At 32.5% G+C, this 19,765-nt stretch overlaps 6 protein-coding genes across 7 annotated transcripts; 2 read left to right on the top strand and 4 right to left on the bottom strand.

The window, feature by feature from the left end:
* Positions 1-757: 757 nt before the first annotated feature.
* Dhrs4 (Dehydrogenase/reductase 4) lies at positions 758-2,292 on the bottom strand. The gene is made up of 5 exons (XM_018451761.1): positions 2,075-2,292; positions 1,715-1,892; positions 1,338-1,562; positions 1,099-1,233; positions 758-1,012 (listed from the first exon to the last, which is right to left on the bottom strand). Exons 1-5 carry the CDS (start codon positions 2,242-2,244, stop codon positions 842-844), a joined length of 879 nt encoding a protein of 292 aa, XP_018307263.1. The 5' UTR covers positions 2,245-2,292; the 3' UTR covers positions 758-841.
* Positions 2,293-3,360: 1,068 nt separating this feature from the next.
* On the bottom strand, positions 3,361-5,191 carry LOC108725020 (peptidyl-prolyl cis-trans isomerase E). Its single transcript, XM_018451772.1, has 4 exons — positions 5,120-5,191; positions 4,449-4,618; positions 3,784-4,143; positions 3,361-3,678 (listed from the first exon to the last, which is right to left on the bottom strand). The coding sequence occupies exons 1-4, from the start codon at positions 5,151-5,153 to the stop codon at positions 3,361-3,363; spliced, it is 882 nt and encodes a 293-aa protein (XP_018307274.1). The 5' UTR covers positions 5,154-5,191.
* A 201-nt stretch (positions 5,192-5,392) lies between these two features.
* Positions 5,393-7,780, top strand: Ssadh (succinic semialdehyde dehydrogenase). Of its 2 annotated transcripts, none has more exons than XM_018451769.1 (2): positions 5,393-5,468; positions 6,023-7,780. In XM_018451769.1, exon 2 carries the CDS (start codon positions 6,048-6,050, stop codon positions 7,566-7,568), a length of 1,521 nt encoding a protein of 506 aa, XP_018307271.1. In that variant the 5' UTR covers positions 5,393-5,468; positions 6,023-6,047; the 3' UTR covers positions 7,569-7,780. The 2 variants fall into 2 exon arrangements, with proteins under 2 accessions (XP_018307271.1, XP_018307272.1); XM_018451770.1 differs by lacking the exon at positions 5,393-5,468 and adding an exon at positions 5,908-5,928.
* A 1,133-nt stretch (positions 7,781-8,913) lies between these two features.
* On the bottom strand, positions 8,914-11,013 carry LOC108725019 (ancient ubiquitous protein 1). The gene is made up of 3 exons (XM_018451771.1): positions 10,817-11,013; positions 9,643-10,550; positions 8,914-9,477 (listed from the first exon to the last, which is right to left on the bottom strand). Exons 1-3 carry the CDS (start codon positions 10,855-10,857, stop codon positions 9,248-9,250), a joined length of 1,179 nt encoding a protein of 392 aa, XP_018307273.1. The 5' UTR covers positions 10,858-11,013; the 3' UTR covers positions 8,914-9,247.
* A 1,317-nt stretch (positions 11,014-12,330) lies between these two features.
* Positions 12,331-17,633, bottom strand: LOC108725008 (type 2 phosphatidylinositol 4,5-bisphosphate 4-phosphatase). Its single transcript, XM_018451759.1, has 6 exons — positions 17,108-17,633; positions 16,821-17,005; positions 16,518-16,727; positions 15,927-16,067; positions 12,832-12,886; positions 12,331-12,561 (listed from the first exon to the last, which is right to left on the bottom strand). Exons 1-6 carry the CDS (start codon positions 17,631-17,633, stop codon positions 12,476-12,478), a joined length of 1,203 nt encoding a protein of 400 aa, XP_018307261.1. The 3' UTR covers positions 12,331-12,475.
* A 385-nt stretch (positions 17,634-18,018) lies between these two features.
* On the top strand, positions 18,019-19,351 carry LOC108725011 (uncharacterized). Its single transcript, XM_018451762.1, has 2 exons — positions 18,019-18,419; positions 18,724-19,351. Exons 1-2 carry the CDS (start codon positions 18,331-18,333, stop codon positions 19,349-19,351), a joined length of 717 nt encoding a protein of 238 aa, XP_018307264.1. The 5' UTR covers positions 18,019-18,330.
* Positions 19,352-19,765: the final 414 nt, after the last annotated feature.

Here is a 19,765-nt window from a genome sequence, read left to right on the forward strand (position 1 = left end):
TTTAATTTTTTTTATACATATAGATCCTAAATTATTGGAACTTTTGCAAAATTAGATTTATTTTCACAACGCGGTTTCAAAGAAATTATTATTCATAAACAATTTTGCAGTATGTATGGCTCAATATAGCATATTCTGCCATAATAATATATTTAATTGTTTAAATAATGCATATATATTTCTTTTTTAACCATATTCCAATTACTCTTTTTTCATTTTGCACTGGTAAATAACGTTTTGTTGTAGAAAATTGAAAAATGACAAATAAAGTTAATAAAATATTGAAAAAGTGAAAAATAACTTTTTAAAAATAAATATATTTTAGATTTACTACACGTTTGGCGCAGTTATGCAAATATTTCGAATTTGGGGACTTTTGTCAACGATTGTATCTCAGATACATCCTTAAAACTGTTTAAGTACATACAATTTTATTATGTTAAAAATTTATTATGTCAATCAAAGCTGTATTAGCATTTTAAAACAATGAATGAAATGACATTAATTAACATCAATTATTAAAATAAGAAAGGATTATGAATACCAGTCATAGGTTCATTTAAATAATTCATACAATTATTTAAATGTATGACTTTGTTAGTTTTTATTTTGTTTTTTTTTACGTAATACTTTTTACAATTTTTTCCCATATACTGATGAGTATACCAGGTTAATATAAATTTATAGATATGTATATATATGTGTATGTATATATATATACATACACAATTTTAAAAAAATAATTCCATAATTCCCAGTAAAAAAGAACTTCCCAATATTATTGCACAAACGTAAATTGCAGATAGAATAATATAAAACAAGTATGTTATTACAAAATGATTTAGAGCCTTGAGTTTGTTCCACCAGACACTATTACAGTTTCACCAGTAATATAAGAAGCATCATCACTTGCTAAAAATGCAGCTGTGCCTGCAATCTCGTCGGGCATTCCGAGTCTTCTCATACTATTACTCATTTTAACCAATTCGTGACTTTCTTCTGACTCGTAAAGCTGAAAACATAATAATTTGTGTACGAGATATCCCTTTGATATAGTTTTGATGAGAATGCACGACTAAGAAAGTCGTAGAAAAATACCATTTTTGACATTTTAGTTTTTATTACTCCTGGCGCGATACCGTTTACACGGATTCCCTCATCTGCAAGCTCACTTGTAGTAGCTTTAATCAGACCTAATAAAGCAGTTTTGCTAATTGAATATATGCCCAGTAACTGAAAAATATATATTGATGATGTTATTAATACTTTTACTACGTTAATATTTAATAGATAGAGAAGATCAAAATTAAAGACAAAGTGTTTTTAATCAAACTCACGTTAAAAGGCTGATATCCAGCAACTGAAGATATAATAATAATAGAAGGTGATTTGCTGCATTTAAGAAGTGGCAAAGATTCCTTCATTAGCAGGTACGTACACTTGACATTAATGTCAAAAATCTTATCCCATATTTCTTCATCACTGTCCAATACTTGACCAACTGTCGGATTAATACCTGCGTTAGACACCAAAATATCCAAGCCTCCAAAGTCAGTTTTGGTCTGTAATGTTTTACAATTTTACAACTAACTTCTCAATATATATGCCAATAATAATTGTACTTATATGATGATACAACCTACAATTAGAAAAATTATAGAAATGGAGATATAAGCTTCTCTCAAAGAAAGTGATGATTTATCATGTTCTTTACTTTTTCAAACAGATTCTTCCTTTCTTCTGCCTTTCCTACATGGCAGATGGTACCAGCGACTTGTAAACCCTCAGACTTGAGTTCCTCTACAGCCTTCTTCACGTTTGCTTCCCTACGGCTACTGATCATTACCTTGGCGCCTTCCTGCGCTAAACGTCTCGCTATTGAAAAACCTATTCTGTAAAGATTCAAAACATAACCTAATCGTAGCATTTAGAAATAATCAAGCCGATCTAATTAATCGACTTCCGCATTATAATAGTAAACGAAAAAGAATAGGATTTTTTAAAACCAACGTTAATGCTATTGTGCAAAATATTCAAATTAATGTTAAAAATATGAAATATTCATATTACGTACCCGTCTGTGGATGCTGTTACGATCGCGACTTTTCCTTCCAGTCGATGACATTTTATCGAGGATTGTGCACTAGCACTGAATTGTCGAACATTTTGGTTGATAACCGTACGTAGCATGTTGAAAGATGTGAGACAGATACGTTTAGCGTTGTGCAATGTACAATATCGCATATTCGCATGTTCAGTAGACTTTGATCTTTCAATAATGCTTAATAGATTTATTTAATCTCTGTATATACATGATATTGCATCATGACACAGCAGAAAGAGAAAAAAAGAATGTTGAGTTTGTAAATTGTATATATGCAAATATGTGATAATATATAGATATACTATATATAAATTTTATGTATATGTGTGTGTGTGTGTGTGTGTGTGTGTGTGTGTGTGTGTGTATTTAGAGTATATATATAAAATCAATATATGTACACATGTTTATACATGTAAAATGTTTTGTACTTTATATTTTAATCAATTTATTTTAAGACAATCGATCTAGTAAAATTCAAATATACTCTTAATAATAATTTAATGTTATTAATGTTTAAAAATGTTTAATAAAAATTTTTAATAAAATTTGCATTTATGAATTACAACATAAATCTATGTTAAAAAAATAAAAATATTAATATAAAAAATTATAAAAGATTTATTAGATAAATTTTAATATAAAGAAAAACTTGTTTATAGAGACTAGAGAAAGTTTATAAAATCTTAAATTTTAATACTGATTGTTACAATTAATATTTATTAAATTATGTAATTTTTTAATCTAATATTTTACTTTAACATTACAAGAAATAACGGTGACATACATTTTTTTTTAAATAACATTTCCAACTCTGTATGTATATATACATGTATCAATCTATTGTTACGTGTCTACAACCTGTGTAGAGTACAATATGTACTACGTAGTCAGTAAATAATGACAGTCAGTATCATAATCGTAAAAAATGATAAAAAGTGAAGTGCTGTTGCTCAATGTATATGCGTAGCCTATTTTTACTTTCATGTGCCTTTTATGATTATTTACTGACTGTTAGGGAGGACAAGGATAGTTTTCGTCCATTTTTACCATTGTTTTAAAACAATCTCATCATTTCGTTTTATCCAAATCGTCTTCATTTACAAATGGCACATAACAAAAATTAACGTGTCATTTCTTGCTTCTGACGATTCAATATAGCTGTGATGACTACTCAAAAGCCTTAAAATATAAAAATTTAGTGATTAATTTTTTTACAAGTTCAATTTATTACAAAAATTGTATATACACAGAAATAATTATACTAATTCTCCACAAGCAGTTATGACGACTTTTTGTGTCGGCGTGCCTGCTTTTGTTCCACATTTTTCGACCTTTCTAAGTACATCTATTCCACTGAGGACATGTCCGAAGACAACGTGTTTTCCATCCAACCAGTCTGTTCTGGCTGTACACAGGAAAAACTGTGATCCATTCGTATTTGGACCAGAATTAGCCATTGATAGAGTTCCTGGACCCGTGTGTTTCAATTCAAAATTCTCATCGTCGAACTTGTTGCCATAGATTGACTTTCCACCTGTACCATTGTGATTCGTAAAATCACCTCCTTGGCACATCTGTGATATTTGTGTTAAGGACATTTTTACTTATAATTAAAAAGGACAAATAAAATTATCTGAGATACCGGTTTCATATAGAATAAAAATGTGATTCAAGGATACAAAATCTGGAATAATCCTGTGTAAGGTGCTACCCTGATATCCATATCCCTTTTCATGTGTACAAAGTGCCCGAAAGTTCTCTGCAGTCTTTGGTACAATATCTGCTCGTAACATCATGATAATTCTACCCATTTCTTGCTTTCCTATGCTTATGTCAAAGTAAACCTGAGGATTTTGTTTTGATTTCTTTGATTGGGCGACATCATTTGTCTTTGTATTGTCGTCATTTTTCAATGTCTCGCCCGCGTGTTCTTGTAGCCAAGCGTCGTCTGCCCATACCGGTTTCGATGAACCTTCTTTTATCTTTTGCGGCTTAGCGATATTTACTCTTATAGTTCGGCCAAACAGTTCCGAGTCATTCTGTTAATCAACATAGATTAATTTTGATAAATTATCGCAAACACAAGCAATGTATCACGTTGTTTTTACATATGCCTAAAGATTAGATAAGGAAAAAAAGTTAGATTTATATCAAAGTAATGTTAATACTCTCTATATCCTTTAAGCGATTCATTTTTAAAAACTCTGACTTTTAGGATTTTTTAAGAGCTTATCAACAATTCATAAAATAAATCATTTACGACAACATAGTCTATAAAATTCTCGATATCAGATGCTATCAAACAATTCACCAATGTTATTAATGCCATTTTACACAAATATACCATGTTATCTATAGCAGTGGCTGCATCTTCTGCTGTTTCGAATTCAATGAACGCAAATCCTCTGTGCTTTTCAGACTCATAATCTAATGGTATTTGGACATCGACAATTTCTCCAAAGGGTATAAATGCTGCATGTAACACCTTTTCATCGACTTCTTCGGCTAAACCACCTGAAAAATAAGAATAGAATCTGAACTTGAATGATAACTTGCCACACAATATTTTTCATTGTTAGTAATAATATTGTAGCAAAATGGAACTTTTAACTTATTGTTATTAATCATCAATTACAGTAACTTAGTAAACATCATCTTAGAAAATAATAACACTTAATAAATTAAAATAATAAAAAGACACCGGATAGAATGTAAAAGGAGTCAAGGAATTTAATTATCTAATGGACAATCAAACTTGTCAAGTAGTACCTAGTTTTTTTTTAATGGAATAAAAAAAATAAATAAGATTAACTTATTGTGGTTGTTTGATATAAAGATAAAATTTAGTTCAAGCATAATGAATCGTAGAATCAGAAAATGTGCTGCAAACAATTATACCGGTTGAATCGATCACTGGTTAGTTATTCAGTTTGTGTGATTAAAGATATTTTGAGGGTTATGTCACGTGCATGTTTAGTTACGTTAGTTGAATATCTTCTATTAATTTATACGTGCCTACATAGATGGTCCGTTTCGTATTTCCGCTCATAATGCGTGAAACACTTCGTTATATTTTTCAGTGTGATTTCAACACAACAAACAATCAAGTTCGATAAAGAGGGTATTGACTGAGGGACGCCGACGCGTCGGCAGGTCGGCACTATCAACACAGAATCAGTCACAGAATCGTTGATCACCGAGGATTTATAAGCGCAATGTAATCGGCAGTGAGAGGACGTCACTTATATAAGCTCGTTCTATCATGTCAATTATGCTTTCAATTGACAACATTACTAGATCGGTGGGATGTTAAATGAAAACCAGTGACGCGCAGTACTCTCGTCAAATTAATAACCTGTTGAGGGTAAGTATTAAAAACGTTATTAATCTATCTAAAATGAAAAGAGTGTTGTGTTTTAGAATTAAGGCAGTGCATGATGTATGTTTTCTTGTTTGATCGCTTGCGTTTTAGTAAATTTTAGAAATTATGCGTTCTGTGTGTGTGCAATTTTATTAATTTATCAAAACGCAAGCAATCCAGCAAGAAAACATGTCGTGTACTGCTTTATAGAAATAAATTAGGAAGTACGTGAGTGATTCAAGTCAAACCGGAACTTTTATTCTTATGTTCATGTTTGACTTGAACCACCCATGTAAATATATAAGAAATGAAAAATAGATTTGCAATTGTAAACATGTTGTATCACATACGTCACATATGGAAGATAATCACACGTGATTACATTGATAAGGACAATTTAACATATATATCACATATGAGGCAAATATAATCATAGATAAGTGAATAAGTTTGGAGAGTCAGTGTAATATAATTTTATACATAATTTATACATACTTTTAGCTGTATCTAAAGTTTCTATTATTTAATTATTTTTATATCACAATTCTTCTTTACAGAATACATTTGGTCACTTGAGAGAAAATGCTTAGAATAAAGTTGTTACAACAATACATATTGCATCATGTGCCTTTGAGCTCCAGAACAATGCATCTCTTGAGGGATAATGCTTATGTTAATGGGAATTGGATAGGTACTAGTAGCAAACAGACATTTCCCATTTGCAATCCAGTTGACAATACTGTAATTGCTCATGTTCCTGATATGAATGCTGCCGATACTCAAGTAGCCATTGATGCTGCTGCAAAAGCTTTCGAGTCGTTCAGTAAAACTACGGCCAAAGAAAGAAGCGATTTGCTTAGAAAGTGGTACAATCTGATGGTTGAGCATTCCGAGGACTTGGCTCTTATTTTGACTAAAGAGAATGGAAAATCTCTCGCCGAATCTAGAACAGAGATTAAGTATGGAAATTCTTTTGTCGAATGGTTTTCAGAAGAAGCTAGAAGAATAGGAGGAGAAATACTACAGGCTCCTGTTTCGAACAGAGAATTATTTTTATTAAGACAACCAGTTGGAGTAGCAGCCTTAATCACACCGTGGAACTTTCCACATGCTATGATTACCAGGAAGGCAGGTGCCGCACTTGCTGCTGGCTGTACGTGCGTCATTAAACCATCCGAGGACACGCCGTTAACGGCACTGGCGTTAGCAGATCTCGCGGAACAGGCGGGCTTTCCTGCAGGAGTCTTGAATGTACTTACCACGAGTATAACAAATTCTGCCGCCGTTGGCAAAGAGCTGTGTGAAAATCCAAAGATAAGAGTGCTATCATTTACTGGCTCTACAGCTGTGGGGAAAATCTTATATAAGCAATGCGCCTCAACCATGAAACGGCTTGGCCTCGAATTGGGTGGTAACGCACCATATATTGTGTTTAAATCTGCAGATGTAGATCTAGCTGTGAATAGTGCCATGGCCAGTAAATTTCGCAATACTGGTCAAACATGTGTCTCGGCAAACAGGTTTTTCGTAGAGGCAGATATTTTTGACGAGTTTGTTAGGAAGTTTGTGACGAAAATTGAGAAAGATATCAAAATGGGAGATGGTTGTAAAGAAGGTATTACTCATGGGCCACTCATAAAGAAAAGTCAATTGGATATGGTAAATGGTCTAGTAAAGGACGCAGTTCAGAAAGGTGCTAAAGTACATTGCGGCGGACATCCGTTGCCAGACCTTGGACCATTGTTTTATGCACCTACTCTATTAACCAATATAACTAAAGACATGCAAATTTACAACAAAGAAATCTTTGGCCCCGTAGCAGTAATAAATAAATTTTCTAGCGAGGATGACGTATTGAAGCAAGCTAATGATACACCAGTTGGTTTAGCTGGATACTTCTTCTCGCAGGACATATCGCAAATATTTAGAGTTGGGCGTAAATTGGAAGTCGGTATGGTAGGTGTCAATGAGGGATTAATTTCATGCGCGGAGGCTGCTTTCGGTGGGGTAAAAGAATCTGGTTTAGGAAGGGAAGGTTCTAAACATGGAGTTGAAGATTTTCTTGATATTAAATATGTCTGTCTTGGCAATCTTAAATACTGATACAAAGTGCATTTTGAATAATTAGTCACTGATAATAGTTACTATCAATCAAGAGCAGACAATAATAGGCCATATAATTTAATAATCTAATATATAATAATATATAATAATAATGAACATAATTGAGAGAGAGAAAGCAAGAAAGCGACTATAATTCTTGGCTATGATTCATATATGACTAATTTTTAATAGTTCGTTTTTATTATAGTTAGGCCCTGCACATAATAGAAGGAATAAGAAATTAGGAATAAAGAATAAACGATTTCAACCTATCAGAAACCGTGTATTCCGATATACCTGATTTCTGATAGGTTAAAATCGTTTATTCTTTATTCCTAATTCTTTATTCCTTCTATTGTGCGCAGGGCCTTAGTTACAAGTTGTGTAGTAATAAACATTGAAACAGTTTGATTTGAATTTTTAGAACTCAAGCACTTTATTTGTGTCATGTACATTTATTAAATTTTTATATTTATATGTAACAATTTATTACTGTATATGCATACATTTATTAAGTGAGAATATCAATGAGAACATTAAGTTTCTTTAGTGTATATAAAATTTAATTATAATAGTATAAAAGTATTATTTTTATATTTTATTTTACTTTTTAATTTATTCTTTTCTATGATATAGATTTTATATTTTTTATATCACATATAACACGTATAGTACAAAACAAGTCTTCCAAATTTTATAAATGGAGTATACAATATATAAGAAATATTTTAAAGAGGCATTGGCATATTTTTGCCTACATTCATCTATTTTTTTCCATAGACATTATACAGATATTATATATGCTTTAATTGTGTATAATCATAATTACTAGGAATTACGAGAGGAACTCCATGGAGAATTTTAGACAGTATAAGAATAATATGAAATGTATATATAAATATATACAAGCCACAATTATGCTATTATAATTATATAATTGTAATTATAAATATATAGATTTTAAGTATATATAGATTGTTGTATTGGTATCTCATGCTTTTCTCCGCTTATATATATATATTACTTTTTTTATAAAACTTTAAATAAAACTTTTGTCCGCCATACTCTTTTGTGACTTAATTGTCAATTATAATTAAATATTAAAATGATATGTCTAAATTTATTTAAATTTTCATTAAAAAAGTTATTACATCTACTTATTATGTTTAATTTAACAGAATCATGTAATTTTTATATTTATTTATTAAAAATTATGAGATTTTATAATCTCTGTATTATGTATATATCATAGTACAAATTATTATTTATTGAAACTAGTATAAATTTTTCTTTTGAAAACAATATAAATTTTTTGACCTCGTATATATACTCAAAAAAAGATATATTCTATAACATTTTGTTTAACTACAATGAAATAATTGAAAATTCGATATAAAAGTCTTAAATCTCCCTGCTGCTCAAGCGAGTAATTCCATTATTATGATTGATAACCGTATTATATAATACATAACTGATAATTGCATTATTTAAAAACTTCTATAAAGTATTGCTTATGATTATAATGGATAGGTTTTGTACAATTACGTGTGATCATATTTTAGAAATAAAGATGTATTCACACATGAAGTAATAGTAAATATAATACATGAACAGTAAAACATGTTATATAGATGTTATTATGACAGTGTTATAACCAGAATAAAATAATAGTAAGAATGTCAGCAATTTATCAGTCCATGTTTTTTAATATACCTTTCCCTGGCTTCTTGTATCATTTTAGCTTTCTTCTCTTGGAAGGAAGTAGTACCCAATCCTTTATCCTTTGCAAAACTTGAAGATGCACTGGACGATGTTACAGATGATTGAGCTGATGGATTAGGTTCTGGAGTATAAGTAACTATGCCATCAAGAATATTGGCGATCGTAATGTCAACATTTCGAGTTTTCACTGTGACAAAAATCAAACAAGCAGATTTAATAACAACTGTTGTTACCAAAAAATCGCTATACAATCATTACTGTAAGATTAAATAAAATAATAAGACGTAAACAAGAATTAAAATAATAAGAGTTAATAAATTTAAATTAAGATTTTAGACAATTATATACATACTGAGATCTCGTAGAATCACATTCTGTGGAACCAATGGAAGTACTTCACTGACTTGATGAACCATCCTTTGTATTTCTATGCTATGTATAACTTGTGAGTTTGGCGTTCTGATGGGACGCGCGTTACTGAGTATCCTGTGAGTGCGATAGCGCTTTTCATACTCAATTTTGTCTGATACAGTATGAGAACATGTCTGAAGTCTCAGAGCATCCGCGATATCTTTTTCCACATCTCGCACAAGTATCTCGTGATCAGAGTTTCGTCTGATTTTCAGGTACTTGAGTGTGAAAACTGTATAGGGCACAAACATAAACCAAAATGCTTCTGTCAACCTTGTTGAAGCTAATGAGGTAAGCTGCACAGGTACAAGTTCTGATCTTGATGCTTTGATGGCAACTGGCTGGACAGACGTTTCTATACTGAACGGCCAGGAATTGAATTTCAACAGAGCGACTCGATTGTTAGTTGTACCAAATTCAGGCTGCACAGACACACTATAGGTGGAAGTGGAAAGAAATTGCTTTATGTTGGCAATTAGTATCTCCTTATTGCTCATATTCATTTTTTGAATTCCCAGCGCGTTACTCAAGGCAGTAGGTAGCTCCCAAACGCTAGGGATTACCGTCTCTGTCGTACGACGTAGAACGAAGTGATCCAGAACTGATACACTATTGGCGATTATTATCCTCGATTGCTTGTCTCTGGGTTCACTGTCGGTATCGATTTTAACTACGATACCAAAAGCAATCCTAATACCATAACTTAAAAATGTTCGAAGAGAATTGCAATCAGGTAGTAGCGATGCTAGAAGCCAAGACAGCAATACCACCAACAGTCGCAGCAACACAAGTACAAATCCTATTGGCGTATATAAGATTACAAGTAGAAGGCGCCAACCACTGGGAAACCTAAATTCATAACGTAATTGATTAAAATTTAATGCTTTAAGTTTGAACGATAATTATAGTAAAAAGGAATCAGTTTTTATTATGTCTAAACATCTTTTACAGTAGATACTCCATATGACAATAAACAACTATTTTTCACTTGCAAGAAAATCTCTCACACTCTTGTGGTTTTCAATCAGTGTTTACAACAAAAGTAATGCATTTGGATAACAAAATAGCTGTGCTCAGCAGATTCTTTGCAATATTTTCAAAACAGATTGTCTTACCTGCTTTTGTTAAATAAATCCTGAATATCAATTTGTGACATCTCTTACAACAAACATCTGTCACATTTGAAGATACAGTACTCGTCGTTCGTGTTTCCTTGTTAATGTCCAAAATGTTAAGTCAAGTATCTCCAGACAGTGACGCGATTACTGTTTGTGACCCTTTCTCTCACATACTTTTCAGTAACCTCCCTATCGATGCGGATTTTCCTTTTCGCTACTTTCAGCAATCAGCTGTTCCGCAGTAGCGTGACTGATACTAGGGATTTTTTTTTTTTCATTTACATCTCTCTCAGCGGGAATTTTAAATGTTCCAAATATCATTTCGCAGAGCTGTTTATTCTACAATTCAATCAATTGAATGTGATTATAATTAGGAGGGTATGGGTCGATTTTTAAATCTATAATCGAAAATACAAATTATATAATACTCTATATAATACTGTCGGTCTATTTTATAATTTATTTGTTAATTACTTCAATAATATTTTTAATCTTTCTGTATATCGCATATATACTTACAAAATGTTTCATATGGCAATTAATTAAATAATTACTCATTTTTTTCGGATCGATAAGTTTATTCATATAACGTGTAATAAATACAACTGTTAATTTTTTACCAAACGGAATTTATTTTTTTAACAAGTATAACATATTTTTCATTATATGATAAAGGAAACTTATATAGAATTGAGTAAGAGTTGTGTAGAAAGAAGAAATGTATTTTTAAAAGAGCATTGCAGATTATAAGGAGTACATGACGAAAATCGTCAACAGGAATATTTTAATTTTCATAATCGATGAAATGTATTTTATGACAGTGAAAACTAAAAAAACATCTCACATCCTTCGTATATATAATCACGTATTTGGATTTATATTTCCTAAGTGCATTATTTATAATATTAATATATACACTGATACTTTTATCTTCCTCGTAATTGCATTCAAATGTGCTACAAAGTCCATATAAACCCAGAAATTTATTTCAAACAATATAATTTTTTAATGTATTCAATACACATGTTTTTTATATATATAGAATGTAAGAACAAATTTAAAAACAGATTCGTACAGACTCGTATATGGTATTTTTAAAACTTACTTTATATACGTACATTTGGAATAATATGAGCACGTTTGCACTTTGATTCTATCTATGTGTACTCGATACGCATGATGTATTATAGAAAGCATGTATGTATATATGTATATATTTATATATATATATAGAGAGTATTCTCTAGTCAGTAGGTTGAAAATAAAACTCAAAGCCCATAGCTATTGCTCCTATGCTTGTACATATAAAAGTGCACAGGAACAATTCTTCATAAAATACAGGCTTCCGAGAAAGATTTCCTACGATCATTAATCTTATCTGAAGAAAGTATCGTAAATAAATTTGCTTTCTTCCCGATTACGAAACATGTTCATATGTGTATGCATATTATATATAATGTATACATGCATTATCATAAACAATATAGATCTGCATACGCACATATGGCCATATATATATATATATATATACTGTTCTTGCCTTAAAAGGATTTGAAATGTCATATTACTATAAACATTTGTTCTAAATAGGTTACATGACATTCATCTCAGTGGAATTGATTTTGTATTGTTGGTTGTTCACTGTTGTTTGGGAGACTACATAGGACCCTCTATCAAACTGATCTTCATCGTACAATAATAAATGCTGCGGCCCAAGCATAAAAGCGCCAACAGAAATGCACCTGGAAATGTGATCCAAAATGTAATAAACGAACTATTGCAACAAAGTTTGAATACTAAGAATGATAAAATTATCAATAAGCTTCGAAATCTAAAGCTTGTGTCTACGATGCTAAAAAGCTTACTCCAAGATCTTGGAGAAAGAATCAACAAATCACATTAGAACAATTTGGCCAATGCGATTGATTAATTCTTTCTCTATTTGGAACAAGATTTCTCTTAGACACAAGATTTCTCTCAGAGACAAGATTTAAAACAATGTTTATACTTACCAACATAAGCTACATAAATTCCACCATTTGTTTTTACATATTTATAGGTCCCGACCTGTAATTATGTTCAACATAATGAGTATGTTCCAAAATTTGTTGCCAGTTCTGAAAATGTACAGTATACGTAACGTAAACTGTAGATTTTCAGTGCTGGCAGTGAATTTTGGAACACAGCCAAAATAAAAGATCATGGTGGAATAAGACAAGGTGTAATAATGTTCTTCCACGTTATGAGCCAATCAAAATGCTAGTCAAAATGTGGCGCGACATATTCAGATTAATCAGTGGCTGCGTTCAGCAGAGAAAATTAGGCTGCGTTCGGGCCATAGCACACAAAAAAACTTAAGCAATAAAACGTAAGCAGTAAGCGAATTAACCAATCACAGTAGAGTCCGTAAGGCCATAACATAAGCAGTAGCGAATCCAACATGTTGATTTCCTTGCTGCTTACGTCTTACTGCCTTAAGTTTTTTGTGTGCCAGGGCCCTTCCGTTTCTCGCATAGGTGATTCTACATAATTCACAAATCGATTCACAAATGATCATCAAATAAAATTGCGTTTATAAATCCGAAAAATTCGACTCGTAGTTTGAAGGCTATAAATATGGTATATATGCATGTACATATATAGTACATATTATATATAATTCACATTGAATTATTTAAGCATTAAAGATCTAGCTTCGACCGTTATAGGCATTTAAATATTTTTTGGAAACCCAAAATTTTGAATAAATATATGATTACATTTTTTTATATAAAAATTTTGAATAAATACAATTTGGAGCTCAATTACAAATTTATGTATTCATCGGGCACACTAGTAGGAACCAATCGTATTAAAGAAACACTAAGCGCAACTGCATAAATTTGTAATTGAGCTCCAAATTGTATTTATTCAAAATTTTTATATAAAAAAATGTAATCATATATTTATTCAAAATTTTGGGTTTCCAAAAAATATTTAAATGCCTATAACGGTCGAAGCTAGATCTTTAATGCTTAAATAATTCAATGTGAATTATAGTTTTGGATATAGGAGGAGTTGCGATAGATAGTACAAAAATCTGGAACTTAGCGTATGCGGACGATATAGTTTTGTTAGCGAAAAATAGAGTTGCGCTGTTAGATATGATGGATACACTTAGGAGATTTTTAAAAAGTAGGAAATTATGCGCCGAAAAAACGAAGATAGTAGTATTTAATAAGCATGGGAAAGAAAAGAAGGAATTATGGAAATGGGAGGACAAAGAAATTGAGAAGGTTCAATCTTTCAAGAACTTAGGTTTCACACTCAATAGGAAAGACGATTATGAGGATCACATAGGGGAATTGAGTAAGAAAGGGAGGATGGTTGCTAGAAAGGTATGGGGATTAGGGGAAAGACTATGCAGACAATTTTATAAGGAGATGGATACTGTTTAAATATCTGGTTCAAAGTGTTATGGGATATGGTGTTGAGATTTGAGGATGGGAAGAAAGGGGAAGTCTTGAGAAAATTATATTAGATTACGTGAGATAGATATTCAGTATAGAATTCTGCACCCTGAGATATGTGATAATGAGGCAACTAGCTATGGATAAGTTAAGGATAGGCTGGGAAATAAGAACTATGAGGTATAAGAAGAGAATAAAGAGATCAAAGGAAGATAGTTTATTAGGATGTTAGAGAAAGAAGGAAGAGGGCAAGTGGAAGGATTTATATAGTAGAGAAAGAGAAAAGTTTTATAATAGGAACGGATAGGGGATCGATATTACAGAATTAGTGGACGATGATAATAAAGGGAGTTTAGAAGAGGAAATAATTAGGAGGGAAAGGGATGTGCAAAAACAGTGGAGGTCAGTAAGCTGAGGACTGCGAGATACAATGGAAGGTACAAGGAGTTTGATATGAGGAATAGATGCTCAACTATTTAAGGAAGGAAAACCTGTATAGGTTTGGAATAGACGAAGGTGTGAGAGGGTTGGTAAGACACTTAGATGCCGAAATATGGAAGAAGGAAATAAATACCGGTTAGATAAGGAATTTAGAAGTTACGTTTTATGAAATAGGGATGGATTGCATCAATATTATGTCAATGAATGTCAAAAAGTATGCAGTTGGTTCAGGGATCTAGGTGAAGACAGGGAGGAAATATGGAGGAAACTTTGGAGCAAAGAATTAGATTCAGAAAAAAGTAAAGTTTTAGAAAAATTAAAGAGAGAAAAGAGATTAGGAAAAAGAGAACTGATGAGGAGAGAACTGTTGAGATAACAAGACATGGATTAATATGTTTTATTACTGTGGAACAGGATTGCGTCTGGTTGCATAAGGTAGGCTGTTAGAAATGTTATGTGATATGTATATATTATATTATATTATATGAAATGTATGTATATTATAGATAGGCTGTGATGTGTATATATATTATAAGATAAATAGAAGAATCTGTACTGTGATATATTGAGCTGTGATAGGATAGACTACAGTAGCACAGATACGTAGGAATGAGCAAGAAGTTAAGAATAAGGTATCTGCTGCGTAGTGAATAAGAAATGTAGATAGAGTCAAATAGTGTTAGGTCTTTTACAGTGTGGAAGAATGAGTGTGGTTAAGGTATTTATTGTAAACTAAGTTCCTTCTTGGCAGTTGTAAGCTGAAGTAATAATGTTCTATTCTGATTATAGTTTTCTCTGCTGAACGCAGTCAATGATACAAGTTTAAGTCAAATTAAATTATTACAAAGCCTCATAAATTAATAAAAATTAATACTTAAAATATGTAATATATAAAATGTATATTATATATTTTGTAACATACAAAATATATATTACATATTTTTTACGTGATCTATAGATATTTTTCTTACTTACTTGTATAATATTTCACTAATTCTACATAAATTTCTTCCTTTTCTTCATATATATTATGTATACGTATTGTAATATATTATGACATGTGATGACAGAATGACAGGAAGGAGCCATGTTTCTTTTTGCAAGACGACTAGCAATTCTATTGGTTGACTACTCCTCATCCTTGAAATTGTTACACCTTGTCTTCTTCCACCATAAACATACTAGATACAAAGAAGAATTCAAGTTTGTATACTTACTGTTACGGCTATAGCAATTATTAAGGCTATAATCCCAATGAAAACGAATACAATTCCTCTTCCTCTAGCAAAGTCTGGACCAACGGAGGATATCTTACGGCAATGTGGACATCGAGCCAAAGCGTTATTTAATGTGTTAAACTGTGAAAAACAACATTTCATTGAAGAGATGAAAGTCAGTGAAACAATGGGCGCATTCAACGGACACAACAGTAGAATGAGCATCAATATATTGTTCTAGATTTATCATAAATTTAAAGGTCTATTCCAATCACACACAATAATTACTGAATGTTCATACAACTGTTGTATCTGTTGAACATAGCTAATAATTTTGAAGTCTAATCTACAATGTACTTTGTCCTGTTTTTTTGCATTTTTACCTCTTGCCTTTTTGCCTCTTATTTGTTTCTTTGTTTCGTCGTCTGAGATAAAAGTTAATGAATTTAAAAAGAGACAAGAAACACTTGAGAAGATATACGTTGATAAAATGGTTGCAAAGGAAAAAAAAAGCAAGAGGTAAGCAAAAAAATAAACAAAAAACGAACACATTATAGATTTAATATACCATATATATCTTTGATGACTCACCAAGAATGTGTCATGGCAATGGGCACAGCCTACCCTGCACATGCCTGGCATGGACAGAACTGGAGGTGTAATAGGGCTTGGAGCAAGATTAATAATACGTTTACAATTTGGCCTGGGGCAGGCAATACGCTGCGAAGAACTCTTGCATATGAGCAGACAATTGCACGGACATCGTACGTACTTCTTTCCAGGTGGAGCATTTCGTATAGGCTGTGCAAGAAAAGAAGACGATAGAGACTCATGACATTAACATTACCTATTAGTAAACAAACTACAAAAAAGAAATGATCTTTGGAAACGTACTGTGGCCTCGTTACATTGACAACACTTGACGACGTGCTGATCTCTTTTTCCAGAAATATCTATCATCGCTTGACAAACTCTGCAGGTGACCATTGGCATGCCGCCCTGGATGGCGGACTGATACGGCGGTGGCAGCTCATCCGGGCCAATCGTAGAAACGGTGTGCACATTGGACTGTGTTTCGTCTGCAATGACAAACGAGATAATGACATCCTCTTAGCGGCGATTCTCGGGCGCGAACGCGTTCTCGCGAGCGAACGGAGCGCGAGAACCGCGGCGTACCGTACCGCCGATCGCATCGTTGCTATGCGAGCTGTACGTGACGTTCTCGTTCTTCAGCAGCGGACATGTCGAACGACGATGGGACCAACTCACTGCCACGGCACGACGAACACGATTCGCTTCTATTGTTTGACTGTTTGACAGAACAGCTCCCGGTGCATCGATAACAAGGATGACAAAATACGAATTCCCCCCTCCGCCACCTTCGTATCGTCCACGACGTCGTGCGAACGTAGAGAAGAAATCGCGGTCCTCGCCGTAGGTTTCGTCTGCTCGAGAGAAAGAAAATTCGCACTGTCCGCACTCGAAGCGGGATGGATGTACCGCTTGGAATTGGCGGGAGAGAGACGGTAGATCAAAATCGCTCCCAAATCGCGCAGGAGGCGCGGTCGAGGAACGAACGACCGTAGGACAACGTAAGATGAGTTTCGGAACGTCGCAGCGTTCTCGTTTTTCCTGACGTTGGCTGCACTGCGTCGGAGCACATCGGATGTCGATATCGGAGCAGAGAAACCTGAGAGCACCAGCCATCCCGGCCTTTTTCGTGGGATGTTTACATCAGCGCACCAACATCTTTTTTGCGACATAGGAACTAAGTACCACGTTAATTTTGCGAAATTGTCGATAAGATCGTGTCGAAAAATAGATGTGATGCGAGTCCGTGTTAAATCGCAGTGTTAAAAATGGATAGATGTCAATCCGTGCTACACCCACAATTGTGGGTTTTAACTCGTTTTTATGTTTGTATCACAAAAACTCGCACCTATACATATTCATTTTCGACACCGCGATTCAACACAAACTCGCACCACACCTATTCTCGAAACTGCGATTTTATCGTCGGTACGTAGCTACGTAGTTCTCAAATTGAAAATGAATGTACTGGCGTTAGTGTACTGGCGATTTCGACGGTTCCAAAAAATAAACGCTGGGATAGCTTCTCTGAGGTTTTTCTCTGACAGAACGGAACGCACGTCGAGTTACGAGACGAGGCGCACGGGCAATTTTTTTATAAAGCAAAGTACCCTCAAGTTCAATTTAATTTACGCTGATTGTCGAAACGGTGGAAGGGTTAACGAGGCAGTCGTGTTGTCTTTTCGATCAACGTTAAAGGGAATCACGGGAACCACGCGGCGAACTTCACGATTGTTTTGTCGGAATTACACGTGACCAGATTAATCAGCGTGTAAACAGGAAAAAACATATACCTCAGTATTTCATAACAATTATGGAGACCATTAAACATTTATGGAATGTCAATCAATTCGTAATGAAGCTGAAGTGTCCATTGGTTACAGATTTACAGATGTTTTACATGTAATTTCCTGCATGCTTTTTATTTATTTATAACATTAAATACAGTTATATATAAATATAAAGAAATATTAAATCTTTTCGTTAATAAAAATGTTAATATTATTGTTTGATTATTATTAAATATTTATTTGAGACATGTAGAAATTAAAATAACTTTGTTAAAAATAACTTCATAATTATATTTTGACAATAATTTTAAATAATCTGAAGAGAGAAATAAATTGTACTTTCATACTCATATAAATATATTGTCAGCAGATTTATATAAAAGGATTCCTTTTAATATTTATTAAAATGTTTTCAGGCAAAAATGTAAAAATTTTAGCAGTATAGAGTTGCCACAGCAGAATTTCGGACCATCAACAGCATGTTCGCATTGTGGGTCACTTTGGAGTACAGTAGATCATCAAGTTCGGATAACAAGAGGTAGAAAAATGTCTGAATCAATGAAAAAGATTATGCGATACGTGAAGGAAAATCCAAATCAAAAGATTCCAAAAGTTCGTGCAACCTTGGCACAAAAATCTATAAAAAATGAGATGAATAGATTGGTCATTAAATGTTCTGTCTGTTCCAAGAACACAGAGTTGCCATTCAAGAAGAAAAGCCATTCAAAGCCAGTAAAGTTGAATAATTCACAAACAGAGACGCCACAAAGTAATCGTAAAAAGAAAAAAAAGAAATCTAAGGACAAAACTGCTGGTTTAAATATCTCAGGTTGCACGCCTGTATTACAATTGAACAAGAAAGATAATAATGTAACACCTACAATATCGTCTGCGATCACACCTAAAATAATTACAAGTAACAAGAAATCTATTTCCCCTAAAAAATCCAAGAAATTGAATATAGAGCGATTAAAACGTATTATGGAAAATAAAACACCTCCAAAAACAAGAAACTTGCAAAGTTTTCTAGCCGAGTTATGTTGAAAAATATAGATACATATTTATATATTGTAAATATTTGTATAATAATAGATAATAACATTTTTTAATAAAATGAATAAAACAAGTGTTTGAATTTAATTATTAAAAGTATAATTAAAATTTTGAATTTAGAATCATACCTCTATCTTCAAGATATCAACATATGTAAGTGGATATTATTTTTAAAACAAAACACACTTTGCATTAATACAATTCTTATGAGACTTTTCTAAGTCGATAAGCTAAGGAGCTAATTTATTCTCTAAAGACGACTATTGTTTAACCGTTTACAACTCAAAATATGAATCTGTTATAAATACCTCACTATATAATAAGAATATTTTAAGACAAGATTTAAATAATGATTATAAATATAATTCTTACTAATTAAGATTTGAAAGAAATCATGAATATGTT

This window comes from Mycetomoellerius zeteki, unplaced genomic scaffold, assembly GCF_001594055.1.
Source record: "Mycetomoellerius zeteki isolate Tzet28-1 unplaced genomic scaffold, Tzet1.0 scaffold321, whole genome shotgun sequence".
NCBI classification, from domain to species: domain Eukaryota; kingdom Metazoa; phylum Arthropoda; class Insecta; order Hymenoptera; family Formicidae; genus Mycetomoellerius; species Mycetomoellerius zeteki.